Here is an 11,496-nt window from a genome sequence, read left to right as displayed (position 1 = left end):
TGGATGGATGGATGGATGGATGGATGGATGGATGGATGGATGGATGGATGGATGGATGGATGGATGGATGGATGACTAGATTTATGTTTAAATCAAAAGCTGAAACAGTTAGCTCCTGGAAGTAGCGTAGGACCACATTTCCTGCACAGACGACTGATAAAACAGAAAGGATTTAAATGCATTTATTTTCTCAGGAAATATTTCATTAAGATTTATGCATTATAGTTAAATACACTTACTACCTTTAGGGAGGGCAACAATGTAATTTAGGTATTTCTTACAAAGTAAAATGGAGGGAGATCCGGATGTATATCTGCTTGCACATGTGCAAAAAAACTGATGGTACGGATAGTGCTACTGGTGCGGATTGGGTAGTGACAGATTTCAGACTTGCTATCTGAGTTTCTTCTTCCTGAGGCCATTATTGCTAGCTCTGCCTATAAGGGAAAATATTTGTGTCAAACTGATGGAACGGATTTCAAAGGTGTCTAATTATTTTACGTTCTTTCCATTTTAGTGTGTCATACAGGGGAAAAAGATGAGCGAAATGTTCTCAATAATTATTCAAAACTATGCATTTTTCTTTTTTAAATATGCATTTTACACTATCTCTAAAATATCTACTTAAAACTAAAAATAAACCTTGGTAAATGTGGTTAGACTGGCTAAAATCTAACAGTTTCTATCAACCTTTTCATGAGCTAATACTTTTATGTTACAGCTTTCCCTATAAATAAATGAATAACAAGTCTTAAAGGCATTTTTTTTGTTCCTTTGTTTATTCTGACTATTGGTACGACAATAACAACGCAGAGCGCAACCCTTAAAAGACATTTCCACCATCTGGCTCTACTTTATCTGGCCATGTGATGTCTTTGTGCTTTGAAAGATGTGTACCTTTTTTTTTTCCCAGCAATGGGATCAACCTTTGCGAGGTAAAAGAAATCTCCGCTGAATGTGGCAGTTGTTCCCCACAAGATTGATGCCAACCTTTTAAAAATTCACCATTGGCCCGGATTTAACATGGCCAAATGCTGATGTAAATGAGGTGGAGAAAAGTCGACCCTTTCACTGCAAATAAATCTGAGTTGCAGGCTTCATCTCATAAATACCACAGCCTGTCACAATTCTTGTTTTATTGCTGTTGATGGAAATTATTGCGTTTATTTATCTCGTCCGCAGAGATAAAGCTTTGAAAGTCACAACTCAAGGTGTGGCGCACTCAGAACATGCAGATCTAGCTGGTGAATTACATTTTGTGTGTGCTTTAGTTTACCTCTTGCCCCCTTCTAACAGAAAGGAATAATATTTCCCCATAAATAGACAATTAACAGAACAAAATGCATGACTACTTTCATTATTTGAATTCAGATTCTGTTTATTTTTTATTTGAACTGTCCTCTAATAATAAACGATTTTAAATGAAATTTCTTAATTATCTTTGTTATAATTTCAGATAATTCAATAAACAGATACTGGAAATATTTTAACATCCAAAGCTTGTCATGTTAAGCAGCTCTTTCTCAAAGCTGAGATTTTTTTCCCCCCTGTTTGCTGCAGATTTATCGATCCGTGGGGGTGAGTCACAGGGCGTAATTCATGATAGCTTGATTGATGAGGATTTCAATCTTATATGGTTTGTTAACTTCAACTACCCACAAAGTGCATTCTGTGCTCTTTTCTGTAATACAAGGCCATGAAAAAGAAAAAAAAAGAAAAAACTTGTCTTCCCTTTGAATAATGGAATCTCTCAGTTCCTCAGAATTAACAAGATCCCGCTCCAAAGGTCTGTTCAAGCCCCTGGGCAGCCGAGGCACTGTTGAACTTCTACCATGTTTTCCCCGCTCTGAATTCACTTTAATCCAATGCTCTTTTTTGCTCCTAGACAGTTCAGAAAGTACTTGTGTTCAGAGGGAAATTAGATTTTTGAATACATTTATTTAAAAAGTCTGAGCTACATCTCTTGAAATAAGTCATTTGACAGGCAGTTTCTTTCTATTTTGTATTTTATTGAATTTCAGACGTTATTTAGTTTGTTTTATTGACTTCATGAATGCTCCTTTTTTTATCCCTTCCAGCAGGATTGCCACCAGCAGACAACATGAGCAGCAGAACGCTGGCATTTACACTATGACAGGTAGGTGATCACACTAATAGGTTATTTACATTTAGAGATTATATTTAGCAGTCTGTAAATTTACTAGTATTTCTGTTGTAATAGATCTGATGTTTTAAGCTCTCCTTCTCAGCTTTACTAATCAGTAGTAGATAACAATAATCTCTTACAGATTGTAGGATCTAACTTTATAATAGTAACCTTTAAGCATTCATCACACTTTCTCACGTTTCTAACTTGCTATTCATTAGTGGGAGTGATTAAACTTGAATTCAGTGCATCTCTTATTCAAAATGTTTTGCTACATTGAAAAAGCTGATCTAAAAATAAGCACACTTTTCTTAAAAATAAGTGTATTTATGCTTAATTTGAGCAGATAAATAGTAAGAATGAGGATTTTATCCCTTAAATAAGATGATTAGACATTATGCAGTTAAAATAATACAGTTGAACAGTTATTTTTTCTCTTATTTCAAATTAAATCAGCTTATTTTATTTGCAAATTGTCTTACTTAACTTCTCAAATCAACAAAAATACTCTTACTTCAAGAAAAAAATGTATTTATATTAAAATATTTGCAGTGTAATCTTCCTTATCACCTTACAGGCGGTTTACTGTCTGAGCATAAGTGTAAAGCAAGCCTTTCTCTATTTGATCTACATGTGTTTCGTAAGGAGTGTCTCAGAGATGGATACTGTACAGGGCTTTGCTTATCTCAGGGAACGTGACTTCCCAGAGGAGCTGGGCATTAACAGCTGTCACAGTTGATCCATCAAACACCAAACTTGCATGTGTACCTCTTGTGCACTGAATCCTCCTTTTGTCTCGCTGGAGGTGAAACTTCAGTCCTAACAAACAGCAATATGCCCCACCACTAAAACAGAAAAAGGTAAATTTGTTAGAAAATGGCACTTTGCTCTGACAGCCTCAGTGCCACAAAGCCAGAGTGGGCTGAGATGCTGGAGGCTTTAAGGCGTGCGTGAACTACACTGGCTGAATGTGGCTGGCAGGATTTTTTTTTTCTTATCTAGCTGGAGAGAGACACCATGTGGTGAGGATGCCTCCTGCTGCTCCAGCAGAGGCACGTGCTTTAAATGGCAAATGATACACCCAGCCTGATTAACGCAAGTGAGCTTTAAGCAGCTACTAGAATAAAATGAACTGAACTTTATATAAACGAAAAGGTGGATTTATTTCTCTGTAAAATAAAAAAGTAGGGATAGAGTTTCTATATGACTTCATTAAGGTTTGTAAGTTACGCTGGTACATAGTGCTAAGAAGAAGCAGACAGTACGTCTCTGCTGAACATTTTGTGACATTTGGTGTGAGCTTCATCCACTGGGACAGGGTCTGAGTGACAACGGAGAGCGTGCACTTACTCCACAGAGTGCTGCCAGCACTTATCATTTATCTGCGGAGAAACTGTCCTCTGCAGGTGCACAGACTCCCTCCTTCTCCTCCTAATGAACTAGAGCAGTTTTGGAGAAAACACAATAAGGGCGCTTCAAGCTTAGTTTTTTCTATTTTCTCTTTTAGACAGCATCACTTTGAATGTGAAAGAACACAACTTGCCTTCATTAACAATGTGATAGCCTGCAGACCAAGTGTGAGGTCGTAGCCGACAGCCTGTTTGTGTTAATTGTTAGCCCGTGTGAGCTGGTGTGTGTGTGTGTGCGCGTGTGTGTTGGAGTGGGGGGGCTGACAGCTGGCCAGGTTTGAGTTGGTCTAAAACCATGTGCGCTCTGTCAGGGTTGTACAGGCGCCTTCTTTAGGATTGATGAATTGCCTGCTTTCTTGATTAAACCCTCCGTCACTTCCCAACAAAACAAAATCCCAAACACACACAAAAAAGAAAGGATATAAAAAAAAACGAAAGACGAGTTGAGAGGAGAGGTAACATGTCTGGGAAATCTGTCATCTGCAGTCACATCATGTTCAGAGGTGATGTGCAGAAGCTTTGACATTTATTACCCGAATATTAAAAACTAATTCACATTTATTTTGAAGCCCTCCATCACTTGACAGTTCAGGCTCATTTGAAAAGTTATCAAGTGTTCATAGCGGCACATACCCCCCCCTCCATTCTCTTTCCCAACCTTTTTACTTTCCCTCACTGAAAACATTGCTTTGATCCATGCCAACTCGCTTAGCCAATTAGGTCTATTATTCAAGCATTGACAGTAAATCTCGATATTTTATCTAGATTGTTTGTGCATTGTTTATGCATTACAGAATTGTGTCTTAAATAAAAACAAAGAAAAAAAGATGCAAATGCATTAGTTGAAAAGTCTCATATTAAACTTCCTTATGCATGTTGGATTGCAGCCTGCTTTTATTACCAGCTTAGCAAATATATAGCATTCGGCAGTCGTCCACCTGATAAAAAGTTAAATCTAATAAAGAGAGATGCATCTGCATATCTATAGCATTAATCAAAAACAAACACTGACATTGCCCCTGATCTAACATAATATGGAGAACAATTATTTCCCTATCCATTAGAGGAACTTCAATTAACAGACACTAGACAGATCATCCTTCAGATGGGGGGAAAAAAATGGAGGCTCAAAATTAACTTGGGTTTGCAAAATATCTTGGCAGGATGACAGTGATTTTTGATTTTCAGGAAACAATATTGGAATTCTTATTAAACTATGTGCATCTGCTTTTAATTTGCTCCAAATAATTGGAAAATGCAATAGAGCTTTCCAATTAAAGCTCCACTTTATACTGTTTAATAATACCCTCATAATATTATAGCTTATGAAATGACAGGTGAGTTGGTGTATGAATAAAACATAAAGCCCTGTAATAAGAGACAGAAAAAAAATCCCAGAGACAGTTGTTGGGGGTTTTTTTAAATGCTCCACATAATTTGCATATATTAATCTCCTCTTTTCAGCCTTATCAAGTATTCCACTGTATTTGAAGTTAAAATAGTCATGACAGGCAGGGGTACGCTTCGTTTTTCCAAGGATTTATTACTTGTATAATTCTGGATCTTTAATAAGCCAATATGACTGATCCTCTGAGTTCTGTGGAATTTGGTTAATTGTTCCAGATGGTGCTCGCTGATTATGCAAAATTACTTTCTTTCTCCTCTTTTTTTTTCCTCTCCCCCCAAACTACACGATTTCTTGATTGACTAACATGAAGAAAAAAGATTATTTTTGGCGCCGCACTTTCATTAAGAGGCTTCTCATCAGGTTTCAAACAAAAGTTCCATCTTATCTCCCCCGTGTAGTTCTAGGCAAGACTGTGCAGAGGGAGGAGATCAGCCAGCTCTTATCTCCAACCATGATGAATCTCAACTGCTTCTGCACGGCTGGGGTTATATTTTAGAATAACACAATTCTTTAGGCTGAAGGATTAAAAAACATGACCTGAGGATAGTGACATAAAAGTTATTATCAACGTATGTCGTCCTTTCCTCACTCCCTTCTCCTTGTTTTCTGCGTGAGAGATTGATGAAATTACTAAGCAGTTTGTTCCGTCTCCTTTTTGCAGCTTCCACTCTGTCCATGACTTGCTAACATTCTGTTTTGCATCAGCTAAACTGAGCTGAATGAATCATTTATGGAAGTGTTACGGGGGAGGCTTGGGCAGATTTACTGCCATGCTTTTACTTAAGATGGAAAGGGATTTCTATGAAACTGATCTTGATGTTTGAAGCGATGCCAAAGCTTGCATCAAGACATGAAAGGAATGCTCTTAAAACCCATGTTTTGCTTCTTAATTTCCCTGGTCAGCAAAGGGGAAACTAGGGGGAAAGTGTAGGGGGAGCACAGTATTTACACCTAATGCATCCACATACACACATACTAAAACAACCTCCAGATAAGAAATAATATAGAGTGCAGAATTTCATTATAGTAAATCTAGGGCTAATAAATCAATGTGTTTAAATTTGCTGTAATTGTGAGTTTGAGCTTTATGTTTTTTTTTGTTTTTTTCATCATGACATAGCAGACTAGCTTCACTCATTTAGTAATGCTGCTGCTTAGCGTTTATAAAAACATGGAGCCAAAAACACACAGCAGCATCGGAAGTAAGTAATATGCTACTGTTCAGAGGAAGAATAACTTATTTATATTCATTTACAATTTTTGTGGCATGCAAAAATATATTATTTTCTCTTCAGTAATCAATTAAATCTTTATGGATTCCATTTCATAATAGCCGTTCATATTTGTTTCATCTTTTTTTTTTTTTGCTGCATGTTACAAGTAATATTTTAAATATTTATCTTTGGTTATTAAATCTAAGTCTTTGAGGATGGCCTCCTTGCTACCACCCTAATCTGTACCCAATCCAGACTTTCTTAGATTCATGTTGTGGCTCTGGCTCCATAACCTTTCTTTCAGGGAGAAGAGAGTTTTTTGATTTAAAAAAAGAGAAAAAAATACTTTCTAAATCTTGAAAAGTATGGATAATTGTTGGTTTAAATTCTATAATTTTATTCTAGATTTCTTTATCAGTTCTTTATTCGTTATTTTTCTTTTCTGTAACTGTTGAAATAGGTGAAAAATTTAGAGACCTGTTTTGGAAAGCAATCACACTCAAAAGCGGGTACCTATTCTTTAAAAAAAATGGCAAATGTGTCTGTAGAAATAGTTTTAAATGATTTTAGCAGGTACTATAAAGCTTTTGAAGTGTGTGAAGCAAGATTTTATTGATACATGGCAGCAAAAAGACTTTGTCATAATTTTTATGGAAGATAAAATGGAACAAGTTGACATGCATCAACTTTCTTTTCCCACAGTTCATTCAATGACTTCAGACAGTATTGTTGCATATTCAGAAAACCGAAAAAAGAAATTCAATAAGATGTGACGAGAGTCAATTGCGTTGAAATACAGCTCAAAATAATTGCTTTTATTCATCCCAAATGTCAGACTGGACTATCCAGGTTTGGCAGCCAAACATGATCACTCCCAGTGTGATGGCGCCATTACGTTTTTTTGAGGATCAATCCTGTCTAAATCCTAATGGATTTTTTGACTGGAGCCTTGAAGCCCCAAGGCATTTCTGGACCATTATTACAGTCAAATAAGGGACTTTAAATGACTTTGCATTTGGCCAGACTGGACTGTGGAGTCTCATCCCTCATTGCTTTCTAGCCGTCCCTGAGATAGAAGCAGTGCTCCATTAGTTTCGGTGTCCAGACGTGGACAGCCTCAATGGATGGGCCTGTCATGGCTCTCTCATTTGCCCCCATGTACAGCAGGGTTTGTTATCACACATCTAATTAGAACTTGATAAAAAATATTTCACAAAAATCCAGTCATTAAATATAGTTTAAGGAGATTTATGGTCAAATATGCCTTAAAGATCTTTTAATGGCTCTGCTGACTTGTTAAGTTTGTAATTAATGGTCTTCTAATACAAAGTGTGGTGTGATTTAGAAAGCACAATGAGATTCTGGGAATGAAGTCGTTTTGGAAAAGGGCATCTGGGGCTCCCAGAAGCCATATTAAATAGTTCTGCTTAGACTGCTTTGCTTAGAACCATAAAGTCTACTTTGAAAAGTTCAAACACACCCGTGTTTTTACTAAAATGAGACCATTTTTATGCTGCGGTGCACTGAATACTGCTTAATTAAAAAGTAGCATTAAAAGTCCCTGCCTTTGCTATAACACCACATGCATTTTTAAAATCAAAAGCATAACAGCTTTACTTGAAGAATTGAGGACATTTCTTTTTAAAGTTCTCTTAGTCTGACAGGAAAGCTAACAAGCAAATGCATGCCTATTAAACTGTAAATGCATTATACTAAGAAACACTTTTTCATCAGGAGAGTAATGGTGTACTTATTAGCATAATTAATGACAAATGACAGTGCAGCATTGGTGAATTGGTTCTGGGGGATGATGAATTGGTGAATGCCCAGGTTAGTGGCTGCCAAGGAGGCCTCTTTGGCTGTCATCCCTCCTGCTTCCGCTCTGGCGCAGTTCATTACTCACCATGTGAGATGCCACATTACATTGCCCGGTACTGTGAGCATGGAGAACTTAATAACGCCACCCACAACCACGAAGGCCTGCAGCTTTACCCACAGTCCAGAGGGCAGGACTCTCTGCAAGGGCTTGGATTTGTGAGGTGCAGAGGCTGCATGGGAGCCGTCTCCTGTTGCTCCACTGATCAAAACAGATCACACGTCAGTCACTACTTCAGGGGAGCTGGAGCCATATGACCCAGTCGCCAGAGCTGCTGAGTGTTTCTTGTTAGGATTTCTTGGGGCTCGCCACATCCCTCCCATCATTACGGGTTAGTTTGCCCACAGAACCGCTAATTAAGAGGGGATTTGTGTAATTGTGCCTTCTGCTGCGTCCCATCCGGCACATGCAATTTACTGCCAGCCCTCTGCCAGCTTTTACACTTGTCCAGAGAGGCGTACGCCATTTATACACACATTCTGCTGCACATTTACCAGCAGCCACAGCTGGGGATCTATGCCAGTGGCATAGCAGTGTCTCATAATACTCTGCACCGCTGATTAAACTCTGATCGTCAACTTTATTTCAGGAACGCTCTCAGTAGCAAACTAGCAGACAGGGTCCTTGTGACATTTCTTAAAGAATACAGATTAGAATAACTTAAATAGGTTCTTTATTTTTAGTAGTTTACAAAACTACACAAAAGCCTGATTTCTTTTTTTTTTTTTTTTACATTTGCTCATGTTAAAAGCATAGACTTCTATATTCTTTTTTGGTATTTTATTTGATAGGCCACACGTAGTGTTGTAAAAAGGTAAAAAGACCTAACAAGTTTGCATTCAGTGCGCTTACAATAATTTGTAGGCAACCATATGCTACAATTACAGCTGCATGGGTTTTGGGTTGTCGCTATCAGTACGTCTACATTACTAAGTGAACATTTTTTATCATATTTTGTGGATTTATGAAGGTGAAGCCATCCATCCACCTTCTCCCACTTGATCCCTTGCATGTGCTGGTGCCTATCTCCAGCAATCTATGGCCAAAACTCGATGTATGCTCCGGACAGGTCGCATGTCAATTGCAGGGCAACACAGAAACATACAACCGTGTCTGCACAAACTCAATGCCAAGGACAATTCAGAGATCAATATTAATCTAACTTTCATGTGTTTGGACTGTGAGAGGAAGCCAGAGTACCCGGAGAGAACTCGTGCATGTACGGGGAGAAAATAAAAACTCGAAACGAATGCAGTACTTTCTTCCTGCTACAAACTGTGCCACTTTGATGCTTAGATGAAAATAATTATACAAAATAATACGCTTGTTTGTATGCTGTTTTAAAAATAAAACTTGTTCATTGATAAATCTGCAATTTAATTCAACAAAATCATGTTTCTTGATACATCAACATTTATTGGTGCTTCTATAAAACCAGCCATGGAAGGGGTATTCACACAACAAACTATACAGATCACTTCTAAGTTTAGCAACTTACAAATAGAAACTTACCACATTGCTCAACTTAAACCATCAGGTGGCAAGTTCACAGCAATGTATATAAATAAACTGCCACAGTCACTTTTTAAATAACTGTGCACCTGTAAGGCAATCTAACCTGCTCTTCTACTCCTCTGGGGAATGCCTATCAGATGTGCATTCGGAAGCACCATTGACCTGAAAAACAGCTTTGTTAACAGTCTGTCTGCATTGTGCACAGTGTCTAACTTAGCAAACGACCATGAATGACCTGTACGATTGAAAAAAGATTGTTCCACAGAAACTGAAACTGACTGGATATATACCCACCAGATGTGCACATGCGCAGCATGAGGAAAGCAGCGAGGAGTGAGCACATTACGAAGAAGGGCATGTGGTACATAACAATAGATAAGACGATGCACCGGGAATTCAAAGATTGTCCCCTATACTTTTAACCCTTTAACAGCACTGGCATAATCTTCAGAAGGTTTGCCTGTCCTAAAATTGGTGCATGTACCTGCAAAGCAGATCTTCAAAGAGGGTGCAAAGTGATTTGTGTTTGCAATTTAGCAGACAGCATGCGCAAATCCTTTTTTGCGTCTTTGCATTTACAAATCAACAAATTTACCTTTAAATGTATGGATAAGAACATGCAAATGTAAACATTTGCCACGTGTAGTAATTTTTCTCAACTGCTGCCATGGTTTTGCATCTTCTTAAATACTTCTGAAAGCAATGTTCAAACTGACATGCAAAACTATCTGCTGTCATTGTTGTCACAAAGGAGGAATGTATACGATGCCAGAGAAGAGAGATTCTGACAACTATTTCATAGTTTAAGCTTTACAGTTTAAATATGATTTTTTTTTCTATTGAATAACAATGTTAAACAATTCAGTAAATGCCAATCTTCTATCTAACAAATTTATTTCAACAGTTTTTGGCAAAGGAGAGTAAGCTCAGTCGGAGAAAAGCTGCTATCAAGTCCTGCTGAAAATTAAGTTAGGGTCTAAAGTTTGACTTGACTCATTATGTGAATATGCAATGACCTGAAACTCTCTGTTAGTACTGTGAATGCATGTTTTGGGTTGTCATCCTGCTAAAAATTGAACTTTCCTACACAAATCCTGAGTTTTCTTTACACCCTTAAAGAGGATTTTTCTGTATTTAGCCTAATCCAACTTTCCGTTAACTCTGACAAGTTTCCTTGTAGATTCTAAAAAATGACATGCTGAATTATGTCAACCAAGTTATGTCAACAGGTACGTCTAAACATAGTTGGTTAAATGCAAACATATTATAAATTTACTTTTAACTTAATAGGTAAGGTAAGGAGAAAGAAATTAAGAGGAATAAATTAAGATCACTAAATCCAGGATTGTAGAGTTATGTTTGTATGAATTCATGCTGTGAAGCTAAACTACATATTTGCTGTTCTATGAGCCCTAATGCAAGCCCTAGCATGAAACGACAGATTTTCTTCCTTTTATGGTATGATCATGAATATTTAGATGAGCTGTGCGCTGACTGGTTGGTTTAAAACAAGCAAAGCTGCTGAGCAAAGACGCATCATAGCAACAAGCACTCAGTCCCTGAAATATCGAGATTGTTGATATAGTAGGGTGACCAGACGTCCTCTTTTTCCCGAACATGTCCTACTTTTCATACCTTAATAAATGTCAGGGAGGAATTTCATCGTCCAGGATTTAGGTTGAATACAGTGCAGCAGCGCAGCATGGTAATGCTGCGTTCACACCGGGGGCAGCTGGCGCGACAGAAGCAGCGAGTTTACATGCAAAGTCAATGGTTGACGCGCGTCAAGGCGCAGCAAAAGGTCCCGCGGCGCGTTTTGAGCAGCAGGCGCAGCGCGTCTGAGCAGCTGAAGCAGCGCGTCGGGCGCGTTTTGGCATCTGACGCGCGTGACGCGCCTCAAACGCGTTGCTGCTCGAGATGGAAAAATT

General features: G+C 38.1%; 1 protein-coding gene across 2 annotated transcripts in view; it reads left to right on the top strand.

The window, feature by feature from the left end:
- LOC107095935 (multivesicular body subunit 12B-like) overlaps positions 1 to 11,496 on the top strand; it is a 56,374-nt gene that overhangs the window by 28,649 nt on the left and 16,229 nt on the right. The window contains exon 7 of one of the 2 annotated variants that reach the window (XM_015392315.1): positions 2,079 to 2,137. In XM_015392315.1, the coding sequence (XP_015247801.1) occupies positions 2,079 to 2,137 (59 nt within the window). The remainder of the gene's footprint in view (positions 1 to 2,078; positions 2,138 to 11,496) is intronic. The other variant, XM_015392314.1, reaches the window with a different exon arrangement.

Source organism: Cyprinodon variegatus, unplaced genomic scaffold (assembly GCF_000732505.1).
Source record: "Cyprinodon variegatus isolate N-32 unplaced genomic scaffold, C_variegatus-1.0 Scaffold586, whole genome shotgun sequence".
NCBI lineage: Eukaryota > Metazoa > Chordata > Actinopteri > Cyprinodontiformes > Cyprinodontidae > Cyprinodon > Cyprinodon variegatus.
The sequence above is the reverse complement of the archived record's forward strand: the minus strand, read 5'-3'. Positions and strand labels throughout refer to the sequence as shown.